Raw genomic sequence first — 23,207 nt, 5'->3', positions numbered from 1 at the left:
ATGCATCTTGCTAACACTATATAAGTCATTAGCCCGTAGCCATTTTGAGGATGCCTTCTTTATGGTGGAGTAATTACATTAGTGAATAAATTCGAAAAAATACAAAATAAATGCTTAAGGATCATAACAGGCGCTTTTAGGTCTACTCCTATTATATCACTACAAGTAGAATGTAATATTCCCCCACTAGCTCTTAGCTTCAAATATCTACAAACAAAATTCTTTCTCAAATTAACTTCTATTAATAATCATCCACTCCTATTAAAGATACAGGACTATATTAACTGAACTGACAATAATTCCTACTATCAAGTAGAAGGCATCTCTGATTTGTTACATTTTTCTTGTGATCATAATCTATTTTCTAGTATTCTTTGGCCATGTTATTTAAATTCTTATAATTCAAAATATACACCTATTAAAATAATTATTAATGAATCATTAAAATATAAGGAAGATGTATATAGTATGCTGTCAGAGTGGCAAAATTATAACCAACTTTATACTGATGGATCTAAAAGTAATACTGCTGTCTCTATGGCAGTTTATGACATACAACTGCGGAGTGGGTTTGGTCATAGGTTAAATACCTTGGCTAGTATATACACAGCAGAATGTGCTCCCATATATGCTGCTCTAGAATATATTGGAGAACAGTCATATAATAATTGGATTGTTATAACAGATAGCATGAGTGTTTTAAAAGCTTTACAATATCCTAAATGTAATGTTACAACTAATTTCATCATTTACAATATTAGAGGCAAATATCAACACTTATCCCTAACAAAAGATATTGTTTTATTCTGGACTCCTTCACACATAGGCGTGGAAGGAAATGAACAAGCTGATTATCTTGCTAAATCTATTGTGAATAGTAATCAGATACATACTGCTTTGAACATTCCCATACCACACACAGATGCACGGTCTCATTTTAAAGGTACATTCTTGCAAGACTTTCAGAATCATTGGCAACAAGTTGTTAAAACAAAGGGCAAATGGTTAGCCGACATTCAAGACGAAATCTCCCCTCCCTGGTTTGTTAAAAAGAAAAAATACTTACACAGAAAATTTTGCACCACAATTTGTCGGTTACGTCTGGGACATTCTCGTAGTGGTGCTCATTTATTTAGGATCGGTGTTTTAGATTCTCCAACTTGTCAATTCTGTAATTTATCCATCCAAACTCTTGATCACATTTTCTTTGACTGTCCCCAATATAATCTTCAAAGATTTACATTGATAGACTGCCTCTTGGATATTTATAAGAATGCTGAAGACATCCCGCGCTCACTTCAGCAGTTATTGAAAACTTAAGACTGCTTCGTGCCGCTTTACAAATTTATAGTTTCAACGGTAGGCGAAATTTGAAAATACGGCTTGGCTTCTGACACAATCCCTTACACAGACAACATATTCGTCCATAAATTATTATTGGACTTGTGTAAATTTTAATGTATAAATGTAAATATTATATTTGTAGTTATACCTTAAATTAGTTTCATATTATCTTATAATTATATTCAACTAATATTCATTATTATTACTTATAATTCATGTATAATATATTTCTTATAACGTATATGAGATTTATATATTAGTATTATATCATAAAAGTTTATTATTAAACCCCGGACTAAGTTTCATCTTCATTGGAACAAGAAAATTATCAATAAGACTTGGCTTCTTGTCTTGAAGAAAATAAAACGAAGAACACGAAATACTACTTTTATGTGAAATTGTACTATTTATGTTTGAAGATGAAGATTATATAAATATTAAATACTTAGCTTGACTTTGAACAAGCTGTGTAACGTGAAGAATAGAAAAATAAAAATGAAGACTTGGCTGTATGGGCTTTTGACCCCTTTGCCTGTCCAGATGGACGAACAGAACCAAAAAAAAAATAAAAAATGTTTGTAGTTTGTACTTTGCTTTGTAATATTTTGTACTGGTTGTGTAGGTACAAATAACTTTTTTTAACTCATAACTCGCCGCTTCGGGGTTATGAAATTTCACAAGTTTTATTTTGTTAAATGATCTTAAATTTTATTATGAAATGGTTTTAAATGGAAGATAGATGCACTTAAGAAAAGAAAATACATTATCACTCTTCAATTAGACGTGCAAATAATTGTTATTTGCCTATAAAATGTAAGTTTATACACTATTCATCACAATAGCATTGATTATTTTCAAATTATATAAATATTATCACTTAATACTATCTGTTTATATTTACAGGTCATCTAATAGTAGTTATTCTCTAGTGCAACGTACAATCGACCTTAATTATGCTAATAAAAAACGAGCAAAATCAATAAAATGGATTTGTGTGAATGCTATCTTTTTAGTTATATTTACCTACGATTTGTAAGTATTGGTACTTATAATTTAATAATATAATTGTACAGATTTAAATTTTATAGACATTTTAAATCGTGAACTAGCCATTAGGTATATTTCATAACAAGTACTGACCCGGCAAACATTGTTTTGACATATAAATTAAGGACCCCGAAAAAATATAGGTTCCAGATAAGTAATCACCAACAAATATATACTAAACCTTCTCCAAAACTTAATAATTACTAATAATATAAAATGCAGAGTGCATTTTATATTATTAGTTATTATCAATAGTTTTCGCAGTATAACCAAAGAAAACAAAGGCACTCCTTTTATTAGTATAGATTCAGAAGAATTGCTAGTAAGATATTAACACCCTTATTCATAATGGGCCGCTAACTTAAAACAGTCGCTAAGGAGTGTTTTTTCTCATTCTGACTTAGGTCAATAGAAGAAGACAGAACAAGAATTAGCAATGCTTTAAGTTAGCAGACTATTATGAATAAGGGATACCCCCTTATCAATGTTTGTAGACCCAATAAATTAAGAAAATAAAATTGGTGTGTTAAGTTACATATTTTGGACAACCTGCACAGCAACCTATTCTATAATAATTATTAACACTATAATAATGAAACAACAATTGAATTAACCTTTAATTACATTCCTTTACTAAATATGTAGTCTTATGCATAATTTATTATTGTCTATTATATTGAGAGGGTCCATAGTGTGTTGGCCCACAGTTACACACATTGTAGAAAACCAGTTATAGTAACGCTTAATAAATATTCAAATACACATTAATGACAACAAACTTGTTTCTAAATATTAGGGCTTACAGACATAATTATTACATCTTTGGTCTACTAACATACTTTGGATGATACTTAATTATTATTTTTATTTATCGTACTTCAAACTCAACCTAACTTACTTGACACATTATTATCAACCATCAGAAATTTCAACAAATAAAGTTTTTTATGAACATAATAGTTTATCTATTCATTTTTAGGTCATATAAGTGTCCAGGATACACATCAGTTCTACATTATGTAGAGCTCATTTGTGCAGGAGTGTTGGCAGCCAATCTGGTACAGCATATGCTGCAGCTATTGCCCAGGAGAGCTAAACCTGTTCCTCTATCTAAGGAACAACTCAAGCTGCTTGGACTCAGTCAGACTGACTTAGGTATAGTATAAGTTTTGTTTGTCCAGGAAACCTTTGTAACTTACTAACCGACTATTGACTGAGCCCACTTCTTTTGGGATCTTTTATTTTTGACATGAAATCAAGTGTGACTGTGGTTTTTATCCCTCACGGTTATCCACCACGGTTCCAAACGTATAGTAGTTAGCACGCACACAATATAACAGTATATAAGTATTGTATATACGCAACGCAGCACACCTGTGTCGCCGGCGGCGGTCTGAAATGAACTGAGCCTTCCTCTGCATGTTCATGCTATTTATAGGCTCAGCTGGGTGACATCATCGGGTGGCGTGATATTTCATGTTCGGAATAAAACAGTAAATAACCATACAAATATTATTAAAATTTATAATACGAATTTATATGTATAAGATTCATCTAGCTATATCCTACATCTCTCCCTTTTTATAATGAATGAAATTGATACAAATATACAGTAATACATATAAGTACAATGTTATCAGCTAAAAGTTAGCTCATGCAAAATTATTTAACTTCCGATTGAAGATCTTCCTATGAGCTAAATAGCAACCTTATCAGCTACTCGACACTTTCATTGGATTTATTGTCTAAATCAATTCCTTCCTGTGAGGTTTCATCATTTCTGTCGGTATCCTTAATTCTCCATTCTCCTCCTACCTTTTTAAGATGAACAACATTTCTCCTATATTCTTTGCCCGTCTCGTCGTTCCTTACATTGACATCACCTGTTTCTGGTCTAGTCCTTGTAACTGTGTGTGGGGTAGGAGAGAAATTTGGTGACAGTTTGTCCTCTTTGGTGGGGTTCTTGACAAACACTTTGTCACCGGCTTCAATGCTATGTCCAGTTGCTCTTCTTTTCCGGTCGCTATACTCCTTACCCAATTGTTTCTGTACTGCATCTCGATCTCTGATTTCTAAATCTATACACTTGTTTTCAATATCCACATGTGATGGGATTTTGTCCCTGAATAGTCGACCGTAGAATAATTCTGAAGGGGATTTACCCGTAGTCTGGTTCAGAATACTGTTATACATGATTAGGTAGTAGAATAGGTCTTGTTTCCAATCTTTTTTCTCTATTTGGCTGATGCGCAACCTCTTTAATATGCTTCGGTGGTGTCTTTCGACCTCACCATTTTGTTGGGGCCAGTAAGGTATGCTGTTGTAGAGTTTTATGCCACACTCAGGCAAGTACGTTTTCAGCTCATCACTTGTGAATTGGCGCCCATTGTCTGCAGTAACCGTTACGGGATAGCCCAGCCTTGAGAAGATCTCTTTTAAAATCTTTATTATTTCAGTAGAAGTTATGTTCCTTGTTACCTTTATTTCCTTGTAGCGGCTGTAGTAATCGATAACTACCAAAATATGCTCTCCAGATGGCAGAGGTCCTAGAAGGTCCATAGATACATCAACCCAAGGCGCAGTAGGCAATTCTCTCCGCTTCATCGGGTTCGGTGGGTTCGGAGCGGATACTAGAATGCAGCTGTTACAGTTTTTTACCATGCGTTCAGCGTCCTTCTCAATTTTCGGCCACCAGACCTTCGTGCGAAGTCGTTGCTTACACCACTATGCCAGGGTGTCCTTCGTGAGCTGCTTCCAATACTTGTTTCCGCAGTTTGCTAGGTATAACAATCTTACTACCTCTCAGTAAGATGTCTTCGCAGAAGCAGAACTCCGTAGCAAAAGGTTTATAATTAGTGACTGACGAATCCCAGGATTGATCATACAAACCCGCTCGTACCTTGATGATTTCTGCATCTTCAGCTGAAAGTCTTGCTATGTCATCAAGAGACACTGCAGTTGGTTTGGAGTGTTCCACAATTTGGTTAATGGTATCAGCAAATTCTGGTGAACTGACAGCATTGACGCAAAGCCTTGAAATTGGATCTGCAATATTAGATTTTCCAGGCCGGTACACAACTTTATAGCGAAACGACTGAAGCCTTAGGACCCACCTTTCTATTCTAGCGCAAGGTTTCGAGTTTGGTCCAAATATGACTTCTAATGGTTTGTGGTCGCTGATGAGTTCGAACTCCTTTCCGTATAAATATATTTTGAAGTGTTCTACAGCCCAAACCAAGGCGAGCGCTTCTTTTTCCGTCTGACAGTACCTTTTTTCGCAGTCCGTTAGGCTTTTGCTGCCATATGCTATGACTCGGGGACCCTTGGAATCGATTTGGATCAAAACTGCTCCCAGGTCGGCGGGATCGTAGTAGCCCAAGGTTCTTATGTTCGAGAGTTCTTTTTTTAGTGTCTGGAATGCCTCGTCTTGCTCAGTTGCCCATTCATTCGAGATATTAACCTTTTTACCAGTCTTGTTCCGCAACACCTTTCTCAATGGTTCGGTCAGAGTAGCAAGATTCGGTATCCATTTTCCGACATAGTTGACTAGGCCCAAGAAGCTTAGAAGCTCTTCCATTGTAGAAGGAGCCCTAAAACTTTGAATGGATTCCACATACTTACTCAAGGGTTTGATACCTTCTGGAGCGAGCTCATGACCCAATTCGGGGGATGTTGAATTTGCATTTTTTCTCGTTCAACAAGACTCCGTTGTCTGCCAGTACTGACATCGTGTGTTTTAGGTGCCGGTCATGTTCCTCTTGGCTTGATCCGTAGACCACAATGTCATCAATGAAATTGACTGTACCTTCGCACCCCAAAAGCATTCTTTCCAAGGTCTTTTGGAATATTTCCGGCGCACATGAGATTCCGAACATGAGTCTTTTATACCGGTACATACCCTTGCCGGTGATGAATGTAGTTATCTCATGAGAATCCGGATGTATCTCTATTTGGTGGAAAGCTTCTTTTATGTCAAGACGTGAGAATACCTTTGCTTTCCTAAAGTGTGGTAGCATCTGGTCCATAGTCGGCAAAGGGTGGTTTTCGCGCATGATTGCTTCATTTGCTTTTCGCATGTCCACACAGAGTCGTAAACCTCCGTTTTCCTTTAGTATAGGAACTATTGGTGATACCCACCTGGATGGTCCTTTCACTTCCTCTATGATATCTGCGTCCAGAAGATCCTGTAGTTTGTCACTTACTTTTTCTTCTAGTGGAATAGGTATTCTGCGATTTGGTTGGCAAACGGGCTTCATTTCTTCGTTCACAGGTATCTCGACAAGAACATTTTTGAATTTCGGGAAAGGTTTCTTCTCTATCGAGTTTACTTCCAAACCAACCCGTAATACTCCGAGTTTTGTCGCAGATTCTTTACCCAGCAGATCTTTGGTACCGTTCCTTATGACGTAGAACATTGCCGGAACATTATTGTCACTAACCTTTACAGCAGATTTAAATGATCCAATAACAGTGAGCGGTGTTTTGCTCCCATAGGAAAGAAATACTTTGTTTGGATTGCTGTTCTGCTTGATAACTTCGGCTTTGGATGCCTTGAGCCGTTCCCAAGTTTCTTCAGTTAAGAGGTTGCACTTACTACCAGAGTCTATCAAAAGGTTGGCGCTGACTCCTCCAATGTCGCAATTTATCTTCATCGATTCGGAAAACGTAGTGTACCGTCTCGCGGTCCTTTTTACCGTCGTCTCTTCTCAATTTCTTAGACGGTCCAGAGTTCTCGTCACTTTTATTGGAAACGTGTGGACGTTTACGCGGGTTTTTAGTTTTACAATATTGTTGAAAATGTCCCACAATATCACACCTATGACACTTTACCTTTCTGGCAGGGCATTTAGGGTCTTGCTCAGTATGTGAGTTTTTCCCGCATCTCGTGCACTTGACATTGTGTTTAGATGTGTGTATTTTATTTACTACATCCGGGCCGTTGTTCTCTGCAACCTTGTTCACGGTGCTGCTGGATAGGCTCTGTTGAGACTTAGGATCGAAGTCATCTAATTGTCTATTAACGCTTTCTAATGTATTGGCTTCTATGACGATATCGTCTAAAGTTAAGCTGTCACCACCCTTTAGGATTTTCCTACGAAGTTCCTTGGATGAGCATTTTTCAGCAATTTGATCGATAAGGCTTTCCTGTTTGCTAGCAATCTGACACTTCTTAGCTTGCTTGCGTAACCTTATCAAAAACTTTTCAAAGTTCTCCCCAGGTTCCTGTCGCATGAGACGGAAAAGATGTCTCTCGTAGACTCGACTTTGTTTGGGTGTGAAGTAATTACTCAGCTTTTCTACCGCTATTTTATACACGTCCACATCATCATTAACACCGCTTGCTACATTAGCTCCAGGAATATTGTAGAAAATCTCCTGAAGGCCAAGCCCACCAGTGTGTAATAGAGTCGCTCTCTTAGTAATAGGATCTCTCATACCAGATGCCAGGTAAATCTCCAAACCTCGCATCCACCTCTCCCAGCGCAAACCGATGCTGCCAGGATCGCTGTCGCAATCGAAGTTCTCCAGCGGCGCCAGGTTCAGTTTGGATGCCATGTTGACTTTCGTAGGGCTGGAATTTTCGAAAGAATAACGAGTATGTGACTCTTGGTATCCGGTCAGGATGATGTGCCTAGCTATTCCTCTTGTGTTCATTGGAATTGTACAAGGTAGGTACTCACTTTTCTCCTCGTCGCCAAAATGTGGTGTTTATCCCTCTCGGTTATCCACCACGGTTCCAAACGTATAGTAGTTAGCACGCACACAATATAACAGTATATAAGTATTGTATATACGTAACGCAGCACACCTGTGTCGCCGACGGCGGTCTGAAATGAACTGAGCCTTCGTCTGCATGTTCATGCTATTTATAGGCTCAGCTGGGTGACGTCGTCGGGTGGCGTGATATTTCATGTTCGGAATAAACCAGTAAATAACTATACAAATATTATTATAATTTATAATACGAATTTATATGTATAAGATTCATCTAGCTATATCCTACAGTGACTTACAACTTTTTACTGTGTGCCTCTTTTGTTAACAGTTGGTTTCAAGTTCTTTTGATGAGCCAAGTGTGACTTTGTAACTTACACCCAACCTTTAAAGTCTTCAGAGTTGTGTATAGGTTTCCCTACAATGTTTTCTTCACCTTAAGAGTGTCAAATAATATTTGAATTTGGAGATCAAAAACACCTCGGGAATTTATTTATTTATTTAGAAATACCAACATATTTTTACATTGATGTATTTTAAATATTTATAATACAGGCTAAATATAATGTACTTAATGTAACAAACAATTACAGATACCTTTTATTATTTCTTATATGCGAAAACTGTAAATGGTAAATAGATGTATACTTTTTTTTAACCTATTTATGTCATGTAATACTGTTTTTTTCCTAATAAAATAAAATAAAATCTACCACATGCTTTAATAAGTTTCACAAAGTAAATATTAGTTAAAAAAAAATATGCTATCAAGTAATAATGGTTAAATAATTTGTTTTTACATTATTATTATATAAGATTATTATATATATTATAAAAGACTAAGAAATATAATTATTATGACTACATTTTATTCACTAAACTTACATACAAACAATTTACGAACTGTATGGACAGAAGACGTTAAATTAATATTGATGTAATCGCTATATGTGTTTACCATCTTGCACAGCATAGGAATAGGAGAGTTCGCTCCAAATATACATCTTCGAACCAGTGGAACTAGCTGAACAATTTGCTTCCCGGGATACCTACTAGGGACACAAAAATTAATTTTATTCAGAAGCTGAGGACAGTCAATCTTGTCATTTAAAAGTTTTAATGGTAAGATAAGATCAATTAGAGTTCGCCTGTCTTGTAAGGAAGTCATTTTGAAAAATACGAGTCTATTATCATAATAAGACAGACTTTTTCTTGAAAGTCCGTTCGAATATATTAAATGCCAAATAAATCTTTTTTTAATTTGCTCTATTCTTAACATGTGTGGCGCATAGTGAGGTCTCCAAAAGTACCGATCCATAGTCCAATATGCTCCGTACCAAAGAGTTGAAACGTTGTTATTACGAGCCAGGATTGACTCCACCTTAATGAGAGGCAAACACTTTAGCCTTTGTGCCACCAATTCTATTACAATTCACAAATTTCTTGTTCCTTCAGACTTGACCAAATATATTTCTGAATATAATAATAATATTGACACACTTTTTTACACAAATTATCATGCCTCAAATTAGGCATATATAGCCTGTGGTATGGGTTGCAAGACAACGTTACATTTAATACAATATACTTACTTAAACATACATAAATATATATAAACATCCATGACTCGGAAAAAACATCCATATTCATGATATAAATGCTTGCACCTACCGGGATTCGAATATGGTTATCAAGCTTTGCAGTAGTAAAAATTGAATGCAAGATAAATTGGTTTTTGGTATACTTTACAGTTCTGTAGTGGTCATTTGACTGTATAAATGATTGAGGCCTCTAAAGTTTTTCCTAAATTCTGCCTCCTCAAATGTCTGGTATTCATATACTTTTTTTGGAATTTATCTTCAATAAAACTTTACCAAAAACTTTGTAGATATTTGACATCAGGCTAAATAGCATATAGTTACTGATTCTATTTTTGGCTCCTTTCTTGTGAAAAAGAATTATATAGTAACTTACCCATTGACTTGGAATACCTTCTGTATTGAAAATGTCATTGATTTTTTTTTGTTAACACTGAGCTAATTTTGTTGATGGTGTTATGGCCTTCACAACTTCTGAAGTAAGTCTCTGCAGTTCACATTCAGTACTTATTCCTTTTCTTTTGCTGAAAGTTTATATACATACTTAACTTTTCTAAAATAATAGTATCACTGTTTTAGAGTGTAGTGTTTTGTTAAGATTTGTGGCTAATTTTTGAATTTATTTCTGCTTCACTGTATTAGAGTGCTTGCTCTTGAGTTTGGCAATCCATTTTGATGTGTTCTACAGTGATAAAAGCCCTGAAAGAGAGCTTTTATGACAGCTGTTCTTTGTATATTTGTTGATAGGCTTGTAATCATACAAATGATTTGAGTTTTCTTTAGTGTTAATTCGGCCAATATTTGTCTTTAAACAATTCGACACGTGTTTCGCCTCTACACGAGGCATCCTCAGGACGTGTTGTCTCGCTAAATCTGGCACGAGACGGCAGTCTCGTTCCAGATTTATCAGAATTAACACTAAAGAAAACTCAAATCATTTGTATAATTATGAAATTCCGCAAAGTAACGCTTACTTCAATAAAAAGGCTTGTAATCATTTAGTTTTCCTGTTTTGTCCAAATATTTCTATTGTTCATATAAATTAAATGTCGCTTTAGTTAATTCTTTCGATTTGCTGTTGCCATTCTTGAGTTTCTTTTTATTGGATTATTGTTACATTTACATTGCTGCTTGAAATTTCCAGTAGATTCTTATTAGAGATGTTTACCTCTTTAAAATCATACTGCTTGTTGACTCTTTAGTTTGAGTAATTAAAGGAAACATATTGCATTAATTCTTTTTACATCCCATCTGTTGAGTGAAAAATACAGATTTTACACTGTTTAGCATTATAATGTTAGTTATCATTTTTATATCTATTGATATTTCCTGGATATTTCTTCATAATCTAAATAATAATTAACTAAACTCTTTCTTTTGTATATGTAATTTTCTTTTCATATTTTGTGATGAAAATTTGTTTAACAGATTCAGTTTTTATTTAAATGATTTGCTATTCTCAAATAACACTTGATTAGTACCAGTATGTAAAAACAAAGTCAATCCAGCAATCACTGTATCACCCTAAAATATAATGGATGGGAGTGACTCACCACAAAATACCTCCATGTGCATTCATATATAATGACAGTATAACAACTCCACCATAGAAATACCTACTACTATAGAAGACTTAATAAAAATGCGATATATTTCATAATAATAATAAGTAATTTATCTATGATTTCAAACACCATACTTTTCAGATTCCTCTTTCATTGTATCGGACGGGCTGAATATCAGCAGCGCTCAACGGAGCGCTAGTGATGAAAGTGTGTGGTCGGTGTCGGACGCGGACCTGTCCCTCTCGCCGCGGTCGTGGCGCTCGTCCCCCGCGCCTGCCCCCGTGTCCTCCTCGTCCCCCGCGCGCCGCTCTCCCTCCCCCCACACCTCAAGCCCCGGCTCACCCTCCAGGAGGGGCGTCTCCTCGACAGGCACGAGTCCTTCGCGAACCTCCTTCTCATTTGGGGACTACAGCACTGACAACTTTATTGCAGACAGAACTTCACTTACAGAATATCTCAAGTAAGTTTCTACGAGGGTCAAACTTATAGTTCTTAGAAAATCAAAAAAATTTGATAAACTAGCAAGTTTTTAGATTTATTATATTTTCAAATTAGTGTCCATTCACGGCAATGTATTGCTGCATCTAATGGAACCACTAAGTGTTGTCGTGGTGAAGAAGGATTCTATTGCGATTCATTTCTCCTGAACATTTTCCAAAACAAGTGGCACAAAATTGTTAGTGTATCTACCACTCTAAAGTAACTGTTTTTCGATCCACTAAAACAATTGTCGCGTATTGATCTGACCTTCTGAAGAACGAGGTCACCATATTTTTTCCCACAGTCTAACCTCTTCACTTACATCTGTTTGCCGCTGAATCCTTAAAAAAATGACAAATGAATTATATACATTGGTATAATACTACTACTACTACTACTCAATAATATTGACAGAGTTCCATTTTCAAAATTTAAACCTATATTTTTTATTATATTGTTTCTTGAGATAATTTGAGCGGCGTTAATTACTTACCGATTATGCGAGCGTAGGATCGTTGAACAGAAAAAATGTTAAGAATGTAACTGTTTTGCAGAAAAGTGACTCCTAAAATAGCCAGTTTATTTAAAGATGATGCTTTTTAAAATACAGACACTATGAAGAGCGAAGCAGTATAGAGTACCCGGTGAACGCCGCCGCCGCTACGTGGAACATTCCTCCTCCCACCTACCAGCTGGCCACACTCGATAATGGTAAGTCAATTATCTTAGTGCAATGCACTGTACATTCATTATACAAAAACCTTATGAAATATTTTTCAGGTATGTAACCTGAACACAATAGAATAATCTCATGACTTATTTTTTTGTTGTACCTTCTATATATAAAGAAATATGTTTTTTTTTTTATGAAAATAAGGGACGAGACTAGCAGGACGTTCAGCTCAGGTGGTAATTGATACGCCCTACCCATAACAATGCAGTGCCGCTCAGGATTCTTGAAAAATCCAAAAATTCTGAGCGGCACTACAATTGCGTTCGTCACCTTGAGACATAAGATGTTAAGTCTCATTTGCCCAGTAATTTCACTAGCTACGGCGCCTTTCAGACTGAAACACAGTAATGTTTACACATTACTGCTTCACGTCAGGAATAGCCGCCGTTGTGGTACCCATAATCTAGCCGGCATCCTGTGCAAAAGAGCCTCCCACTGGAACAATTTTTTTTTTTGAGTGAGCGTAGTTTTTTTGAGTATTCAAATAGATGATAATGATAAAAAATGTATAGATTATTTAAAAGTGTTTGTACGTATTATAATTATACGATACTCTATCTTTTTTAAGTTTGGATAATATGCTGTTATTTGGACAGTTTTTCACTGAAAACTTTGTCATTGCGTGACGTTGTATTCAAAGCGCGGTCGAAACACAACTGAATGAAAATTGCCTAATAGACGCGTAGGCAGAGTAAGAATTATTATAAATTATGCTCAAAAAGTATTTTTTCCAAAAGTTGTTCAACTTTTGTATATTCACCAAGTATGTTATAATAAAGATATTAATCTTTATTTATTTCGTGCATTTTGCGTTCATCATTTCAGAAATGAGCATCAAATCAGAGGAGGGTTCTCCGCAGGGTTCACCGGAGCTGTGGTGGCAGCTGGATGTGGACCCACATAAACTAACACAGTACAACCTCAACCTCAGACTGGTTTGTCATCTCTCCACTTTTGTATTCATGTATATTTAAGCAGTTAGTTTCAGTGACATATAATGTAATTAACACTTAATGTTATTATTTGTCGGATCAAAGTGTCTACTATGCCATTAAATGAATTTAGTATGTGTTTCATTTGAATGACTGTTTTCCCATTGAAATTGAAATCCACACCGTAGGAACGCTCCACATCCAAATAGCGAGAATGTCATTTGAGTTTATGGCGTGTGGTGGGATGCTAGAAATGGGCGGCATTGATTAAATCAGAAAAATCTTCGGAACACTCCCTGTGATAAATACGTATAAGTCACTTTTACAGCCTATTCTTAAAATGTCTGCTCTCTAAGAGATCGGGCACCCATTTGTGTATTAAGAGTATGTGCCACCTGCACCAATTGTCGTTGACGAGTCATTGGAGGTGATGTGCAATTTCAAGCTGTCACTTGTCAGTTTTAAAATAGTCAAACATACGAAATTAAGTATACTTAATATAGTTCAAATAAATTTAGAAATTTAGTACAAAATAATAATGTTGATGACATACAGCAGAAGCCACATCAAGCCAGTGTCAGAGTATCTACTCGATCACCACATTTCACCATACGGCAATGAATGTTCACTTCAGCTGAATAAGCGGCGCCTACTTCTGCCGTGAAGCAGTAACGTGTAAACATTACTGTATTTCGGTCTGAAGCGCGCCGGAGCTAGTGAAATTACTGGGTAAATGAGCCTCAACATCTTATTTCTCAAGGTGCCGAGCGCAATTGTAGTGCCGCTCAGAAGTTTTGGGTTTTTCAAGAATCTTGAATGGCACTGCATTGTAATGTGTAGGGCGTACCACTTACTATCAGCTGAACGTCCTCTCGTCCCTAAAAAAAGGATTTATTGCAATCCTTCTAGTTTAAGTGGCCTGGTGCAGTGGACAGGCAACATGAACCTCATCCTGTTGCAGTGGATCCACGTGACCATCCTGGAGCGGCTGGTGCGCGAGCTGGAGCGCGTGGACGAGGAGCTGTGGCGCGCGGCGGCGGCGGAGCGCGGCGAGCTGCGGGCGGGGCTGCCGCTGGACCGCCTGCGGGCGCTGCCGCGGTGTGCGGCGCTGCTGCCCTTCCTGGAGCCCTACGTGGAGCAGCGCTACGTGGTGCCCAGGATCAGAGGTACTCACGTACAACGCCTTTTAATAATAATAACAACGAACTCGAACTGTGACACATGACAATTTATCACATTTATTTTTTTCTTTTTCAGTATACAGGGAGATGTTATTATTACGATCCAAATTAACTTTCGTAGAAGTTACATAACATGTATTATTTCTTTTAGCTCCATTTGTGCCACTCGTAGATATTTCCGACCCTCTAGCGCGCTTAAGCTTGGTATCGATTTAATCAAACATTTCTTGAAAGACGTAATACATTCAATTTTATCTAAATTGCTCAAATTACCGGTAGTATTATTTTCAGAGCTGGCCAAGGGTGGGTGTATGAGCGCATACCGGTGGAACGGTGGCGGAGCGGACTGGGATGAGGCCAAGCCCACCGACTCAGAGCTGGTGCTCCACCTAGTGGCCACATACCTTGACACCCAGGTGAGCTTCCCTAAAACAGCATACATAGTTAACCACTGGTACCCCAAATTATTAGACCAGAGATTTATTATAACCGCACAAGTCACCTGATGGTTAATGATCACTGGGCACACTCTCTTGCAACAACAGAGCAATCTCAGGTTGTTGCCGGCATTTAAGGAAGGTTTACCTCCTTTTTAAAGTCAAAACTGAGACATGGGTCTCAGGTGCCGACAGCACATTACTACTCCATATGTGGCCTGAACTACGCTGGTGCGCCGAATTTGTCCCCATTGTCTGCGAGGCAATTTGGCTTTGGTTTCAGTGGATGGAATCTCCAAGCATGTTGTCAATTGCCACTTGAACATGCTCCATAAGAAAATATTATGTCTCCACTTTCATTATGAACTTGTAGATGTCGGCGTGGCCCTGCCAGGCATAGGTGACACATTGGGTTCTCGTTGATTGATCGATCTCAAACGACCAAATTCTTTTTTTATCTACACCCATGCTTTAAATCCTCTATTAAAGATTCTGAAACAGTTAGCTTATTGCCAAAATTAAAACACCCAATGTCTTAATAACCATTACATCATCCAAACGAGTGTTGTAATGTTGCATTAACTGAATTGCATAACAACACTCCTTTGTTTTTTTTTTCGATCCCTTCATCCGCAAAGCGTTTCAACAGACAGCCACATTCTTATTGCTCGATGCATGGTATCTGTATGAACTGCAAAAAATTAACATTTTCGTTTCTGCACATTCCACACTACTAGAATGTCGCACACCGTAAAAAAAGTAGGTTATTAGCACACCACCAGATATTTTAAACGTTGCAAAAGAACATAAATAACTATTAATAGAGGATTTAAAGAATGGGTGCAGTTAAAAAAGGGTATATTTTTCTGATGTAAAATACAAAAAACTAGCTCATTTGCAATCTACAAACCGAAAAAACATTAAAATATAATATATAATGTTAATCGATTTAATAATCGAATGAATATTTAATCGATTAAAATAACATTAAGATCCAGTTGTTTTATTTCAACAATATTAGTTAGGTGCATAGTTAATGTCCGAATGACCATATTATTATGAATAAAATATATTATTTTCTCAGGAAAAAATCAGAACCGAGCTATTATTTTATTATCAATAAATCAATTTACATAAAAAATCTAGTAAAATCCTTGTTCCTCAACGCTAACTTCAAATCAAATCAAAATATTTTATTGCAAGTCACATTTTACACTTTGACAATGACAGTCTGACAGATCATATCGTTTCTTCGTCATTGTCACTTCGTTTCTTGTTGTATTCATTGAGATACCGACTTGTTAACTTTTTTTTTTTTATGGAATAGGAGGACAAACGAGCGTACGGGTCACCTGGTGTTAAGTGATCACCGCCGCCCACATTCTCTTGCAACACCAGAGGAATCACAAGAGCGTTGCCGGCCTTTAAGGAAGGTGTACGCGCTTTTTATGAAGGTACCCGTGTCGTATCGTCCCGGAAACACCGCACAAGGAAGCTCATTCCACAGCTTTGTAGTACGAGGGAGAAAGCTTCTTGAAAACCGCACTGTGGAGGACCGCCACACATCCAGATGGTGGGGATGATATCCTAACTTGTGGCGTGTCGTGCGAAGGTGAAATTCGGCGGCAGGAATCAGGTTAAACAGCTCTTCGGAACACTCCCCGTGATAAATGCGGTAGAAGACACACAATGAAGCGACGTCTCTACGCAACGCCAAGTGATCCAGCCGTTCACAGAGCACTGAGTCCCCGACAATTCGAGCTGCTCTACGTTGCACGCGGTCAAATGGATCGAGCAGATACTGGGGTGCACCAGACCACAGATGACAACAATACTCCATGTGTGGCCGGACCTGCGCTTTGTAGAGCGCTAGAATGTGGGCCGGCTTGAAGTATTGCCGTGCTCTATTGATGACGTCCAGCTTCTTCGAAGCCAATTTGGCTTTTCCCTCCAGATGGCCACGGAATTGGCAATCGCTCGAGATTTCGAGACCCAGTATTCCGATACTAGGCGCGGCTTTAAGAGAAGTGTTCTCGAAGAGCGGTGATACGACAAATGGGGTTTTTTTAGTGGTAAACGCGCAAACTTGAGTCTTCTGGGGGTTAAATTGGACATGGTTCAATTTACCCCATTCCGCGACCTTCTCGAGAGTGGACTCGATAGAAGACACAAGTTTCTCCCGGCACTGGTCGACGATTTCCCGAGAGAGACCTGTATGGCCCGTGTATACGGCATCACCAGTGCTGTCATCTGCATAGCAATGCATGTTGGAGGTGTCCAACATATCATTGATATGCAGAAGAAACAGCGTAGGAGATAGCACACAGCCTTGGGGCACTCCAGCATTCACGGGCTTCGGGTTCGAGAAATATCCGTCGACAACGACCTGTATGCTACGCCCAGTGAGGAAGCTGGAGGTCCACTTGCACAAACTCTCGGGAAGCCCAAATGATGGAAGTTTTGAGAGGAGCGCCTTGTGCCATACACGATCAAAGGCCTTCGCTATATCCAGGCTTACTGCCAGGCCTTCCCCCTTGCTTTCAATAGCCGCCGCCCATCTATGTGTTAGGTATACCAGAAGATCACCTGCCGACCGTCCATGGCGAAAGCCGTACTGTCGGTCGTTGATCAACTGGTTACCCTCTAGGTATACTAAAAGCTGGCGGCTAATTATGCTCTCCATGATTTTGGAGAGCAGGGAGGTGATAGCAATAGGCCTGTAGTTCGCCGGATCCGAACTAGCTCCTTTTTTTTGGATCGGATGGACAAGGGCTGACTTCCATGAGTCAGGGACTACGCCTTTGGAATAAGAGTGCCGGAATAAACGCGTTAGCACCGGCGTCAACTCAGGGGCACACGTTCTGAGCACGATTGAAGAAATGCCATCCGGCCCGCTCGACTTCCTGACGTCCAACGAAAACAGAGCTCGCCTAACAGTTTTCTGTCTGAACTGTACTTCAGGCATAGAGCTCTGACACCGCCGGATGGTCGGCGGTGTTTTTCCGTTGTCGTCAAGAGTCGAGTTGGAGGCGAAAAGAGCGCACAGGAGCTCGGCTTTCTCTTTTGCCGTATGGGCCAGGGTGTCATTCCTCATGTGCAACGGCGGCATGGACGGCTGGTTGAAGTTACCAAGAGCAGCTTTCGACAACGACCAGAACTTGCGTGTTCCGGTCGGGTAACTGGAAAGCTGCTCGCCGATTTTGACGACATGCTTAGACTTCGCACGGGCGATTTGCCGCTTAAAAAATCTGGAGGCACGGTTATATTTCCTCTTAAGAACTTTGCAGTTCGGATCCTTTGTGCCCAGTGCCGCAACCCAAGTTCGATACGCCTGTTTTTTGCAGTCAGATGCTGCTTTAACTGACGCATCGAACCAGGGCTGTGATCTGCCACCGATCGGTACTACAGAGCTTGGTATAAAAATATCCATGCCCTGCAGTATCACATCGGCTACTGCAATGGCGCAGGCACTAGGATCATCCGAAGGGAATCAAACCTTGCCCCAAGGGTAGGATGCAAAAAAAGGAACGCATCATATCCCAATCTGCTGACTTTTAGTGCCAAACGCGGCGGGTCGCTGGTGGTCTGCGACGGACGGACGGACGTTCCGAGAGGGGCGTCGACAAAGACCTGGTAACCATCGGGATGTGTAGTCAGCAGAAGATCTAATAAGGACGGCATGTGGCTATCCACATCCGGGAGCCGCGTTGGCGACTCAACCAATTGGGACAGACCATACGCCAATGCAAAATTATGCACAGATCGCCCTGCGTAGTCTGTGGTACGTGATCCAAGCCATTCGGCATTGTGCCCGTTGAAATCACCCAAGACTACGATTTCAGCGGAGGGGATCTGTGCAAGCACGTCGTCAATTGCCGCTTGAACGCAGCCCATGAGATGATCTATTTCTGCGTTACCACTATGGGACCTGTAGACACACGCATAGATACGGACGCGGTCGTCTAAATCTACGCGGAGCCAGAGAGTAGACAGGTCCCTACCCTCAAAATTGCCGAGACGGCGACAGCAGATATCCTCCCTAACGTACACACATACCCCGGCATGAGGCAAAAAGTTGTGCTCAATTTTGTACCCGGGGTACGTTAAATATGACGTATCGCTAGGTCGAGATATCTGCGTCTCCGTAAGGAAACACAAGGCCGGCTGTACAATTAATTTCCATTTCACTCTCTGAACCGTTGGAACTCATTTTAATTTTTATTTAATTTATATTTATTAAAGTAGGTAAGTATGTAAATAATAAATTAAGACGAATTTTTAGCTTTGTCGCCAATTTTTTTTTTATCATCTGTGCCGACAGGCAAACGCAAAAAGACTATGGTATGGCAAGAATAACAAGAGATCCGATCAAAGAGTAATAACCCCAGGACGCCGTTTCATACAATATTGCAGGCGCGTTGAAATGTTTCAAATTCAGAAAACGCTCTTGTAATGGATTTGATTTTCTTTATCCGAAAATTCGATACATGGCGTGTTCTTTTTCAAAAATAATGACAACATTTCCATGCATGTTTGAGAAAAGTACTATTATAATTGACGCAGACGATGGAAGGCATCGGCGGCAGTGCGGGCGCGGGCGGGAGCGGTGGCTGCCGCACGTTCAGCTCGGAGTACCTGGCGGGCGGGCCGGGCTGCGAGCTGGGCCTGGTGCGCGTGGCGCCGCGGCCCGCGCCGCAGTGGGCGCTGGTGGCGGCGGGCGCGCGCGTGTCCCTGCCGCGCGGCCGCAACAACCTGCTGTACGGCCTGCTGGCGCTGCTGGCGGCCGCGGCGCGCCGCTCGCCGCCCGCCCTCCTGCGCACGCACCTGGGCCCGGCCGGCCTCAACATGCTGTGGATCATCGGCCGGTGACGCCCGCCGGAATAAACTCACGCTTACTACTACTATGCCTATTATTTCACCGACTCCCTGTTTGTAGCATCCTACCTTTACTATTTCATTCCGTCCTAGCGACCCGGCTATACGCGGATGTAATATACAATTGATGACGTGAAAATGTGAAATTTATTGTGTTGTTCAATACTTTGTCATTGTACCGACTGATACTGTCATAATCTATACAGTGCCGAGTCGGAAAAACTTGATGACTCATTAGAGGATGTTTGGGTGGTTGCATAAAATTGTCTATTCTTTCAGCTGGGCTATGGTTAGCTGCAGAAGTGAACTCAATTTGGAAGTCAGATATTTTCTTGTTTTTGGAACCTCATCTTGTTAGATGGAACCAGGTATTTGATGTTACCTTTGTTTGTGATGCTTCAGCAACTATTTAGCCCTACATAGTATGTCACGACGTCTCAATACAGTTAATATAATTTACGCTTTCTTAAATATCATCCTCACCATCTGGATATGTGACGTTTTGTTTTTCAAATTTTATTTGTGTATTAATCCTAGAAGTGATCCAGTTTAAAAAAACAACATATTGTTTAGATTTACAAGAGCGACATCTCAAGTCAATTTCCTAATACGAGGGGCAAACTGAAATGATCGGGAATAAGATAAACCACATGTACGGTAAAGCTAAATTGTATTTTATTGTTTTTCTAGGTATTCTCCGTTGAACTTAATGCACTTTTCCATTCGTGCAAACCAATCGTTAAAACAGTAATTCCAGTCTGAAGTTGATATTGACAGAATGGCTGATTTTTACGCTTCCACAGCTGCTTCGGGGTCTTCAAACCGTTGACCGCGTAATAAATCTTTCATTCTAGCGAATGTAAAGAAATCGATTGAGCTCAGGTCAGGACTGTACGGAGGATGGCCCATCAGCTCAACGTTTTCCTGCTTCAAAAAATCATTTCTCTCCGAGCCGTAGCTCGCATTTTCGTGATGTAAGATGATGCGACGTTTTGGGTTATTTTTGCGGAGTTCGGCTGTCATTTCTGGCAAACAAACCGTGATATACCACTCAGCGGTAGCCGTTCTGCGATCCTGTAAAGGAATTGTAGCAACGTGCCCCTTTTTCGAGACAAACGTAGCGAACATTTTCTTTGACACGCTGCGGGAGCGAACCACTTTCGTTGGTTAGACCTCGTCTTCGAAGGCCCAAACTGCTGACTGATGTTTTCTATCAGGTTCGTATGAATAAATCCATGATTTCTGATTCCAAACGGCATTTGACTTCCCTCCGTTGAAGCGTTGCAGAGTATTCCGGCACCAATCTACACGAGCCGCCTTTTGCTTTTCGGACAAATTGTGGGGTACCCATCGGGAAACTAGCTTTCTTACACAAAGTTCAATATGTAATATCGACTGAATTGCACTCATTCCGATACTGATAACAGCCTGAATCTGCTCGTATGTCACATGACGGTCAACTAATACACTAGTTCGCACAGCTGCGATGTTTTCAGGCGTGACCGCTGTTCTTGGTCCACCTGCAGAAGAAACAGTGCTGAGCGACACACGATCGTGTCGGAACTCGGCATACCAGCGGTATATTGTCGTTTGACTCGGTGCTTCAACATCATAAATCGAAACAAGTTCGCTGAGACATTGATCTTGAGATACGCCGCGACGAAAATTGTGATAAATTATGGCACGGAAATGTTCACGCGTGAGCTCCATTTCTTCACTTTGAGTAATATTTATATTAATAAACACGTGATTATTAAAACCCTTTTGTCTCGATCCTTCCAAGGGGGCTGGCCCTGACGGGATCCCACCAGTATTTATCAAAAAATTAAAATTCAAAAAGTTTTCATTAGCAATGTTTCTAACCGGCCAGTTCTAAGCATTTTCAGTGTTACCCACGTATTTCTTGAATTTATGTTCAGTGACGTTACGCCGGACTCTTACCAGCTAAAAACCAGCGGTGTTCCTCCTCAACATCTTCCGGCTGAGCTGCGGGAACGCGTTGGGACACTTCCGCTGCTCCTTTGCTAAGTTACTGATACTTGGGCCCCATTGTCATTTACTACCTATGACAATGCCAAGAAAAATAGTCGAATCGACAAATCTGCGTTTTAGAAACTAGCATAACCTTGACCTCTGGTCGCTTGACATTTGGTAGTTGAAACCGAATACATTTTTTTTACTATTTAAAAATTTGTGAACTAATTTAATACTTTCAACACAGTATCATTAATTTTGAATAAACGTGACGTGTCAACAGTTAATAAAACTATATTCCCGAGTTTCTCTACCATAAATGGAAGATAGGTTTATATTATATTATAGACATATATAGAAAAGATAAATGAGCCAGGGACGAACCCAGTGGCACCCCTATCTGGACATCGGAGCATTTTTGTTGCATACTGCAAATGTCTACAAACTGTTTACGACTCTATAAGTAAGAAGTTATTAATTTCAAAGCAAAATAGCAAAGACCATAAAACTTAAGCTTAGGTAAAAGGGTACTAAAACCCACGCAATCAAAAGCCGTCGAAAGGCCATAGAAAATAGCTATTGCATCATAGGAGTCCTCCGAAGATTGCTTTAGTATTCGTTTTTCAAAGATTATACACCGGTAGAATTGCAATAGGCCGGTAGTTGTTGGTTTTCTCGGTGCTCCTGAATTAAATAGTGGTATAAGTTTACTTAGCTTTATATGCATGATTTTTTTTATGATTTAAATTAGACATTTACATCTATAATACAATAAAATATTCAAATTATTTTTTAAAGTTTTAAACATTGAATAAATTTGAACCGTTCAAACGCCACCATTTTGCATGCATGACATGATTTACTGCGATAGCTATAGTGTTTGTCTCACGGCCGTTTTCAATAACGTATCTAATTACGGGTACATTTCTGTCACCGTTTAAGGACAAGATCTTATCTATCCATAGTTATGTCCAATATATGTAGTTATAGTCCAATGCTTTATGTCGATAGGTTATTGAAATGTAAGTAAGCGTAAAAGGATAGATTTGTCTACGTCTAGTAAGTTAAACTAAGGATAGATAGGTTATTGAAAACGGCCGTAAGATAGTGCAAGTACATAAACATAGTGTACCTGAATTGAAATATATTTTCCTCATTTTACTCAAGCAGTTGTTTTATTCAACCTAAAAACGCTCAGTCTCGAAAATCTTGCCCTAAACTAGGTTATTATATTCATATAAACTGTCATAATAATTAGTAGAATATACTCATGGACAATTAAAAACATCGATAGTGCAAGATAATTTGATAGTCGAGAAGCGATCG

General features: G+C 39.3%; 2 protein-coding genes across 3 annotated transcripts in view; one reads left to right on the top strand and one right to left on the bottom strand.

Moving 5' to 3' along the window:
• LOC126967728 (uncharacterized) overlaps positions 1 to 17,393 on the bottom strand; it is a 52,879-nt gene extending 35,486 nt beyond the window's left edge. For both annotated transcript variants that reach the window (XM_050812357.1, XM_050812356.1), the window contains exon 1: positions 17,173 to 17,393. In XM_050812357.1, coding sequence (XP_050668314.1) covers positions 17,173 to 17,316 — 144 coding nt within the window. In that variant the 5' untranslated portion in view covers positions 17,317 to 17,393. The remainder of the gene's footprint in view (positions 1 to 17,172) is intronic.
• Positions 1,799 to 23,047, top strand: LOC126967713 (transmembrane protein 209). Its single transcript, XM_050812325.1, has 9 exons — positions 1,799 to 2,157; positions 2,248 to 2,376; positions 3,371 to 3,546; positions 11,411 to 11,729; positions 12,360 to 12,460; positions 13,308 to 13,417; positions 14,376 to 14,580; positions 14,887 to 15,011; positions 19,596 to 23,047. Coding segments are annotated over exons 1-9 (1,473 nt in total). The 5' UTR covers positions 1,799 to 2,155; the 3' UTR covers positions 19,902 to 23,047.
• Positions 23,048 to 23,207: the final 160 nt, after the last annotated feature.

This window comes from Leptidea sinapis, chromosome 13, assembly GCF_905404315.1.
Source record: "Leptidea sinapis chromosome 13, ilLepSina1.1, whole genome shotgun sequence".
Classification (NCBI taxonomy): domain Eukaryota; kingdom Metazoa; phylum Arthropoda; class Insecta; order Lepidoptera; family Pieridae; genus Leptidea; species Leptidea sinapis.
This window is presented reverse-complemented; position numbering and strand designations above follow the sequence as displayed.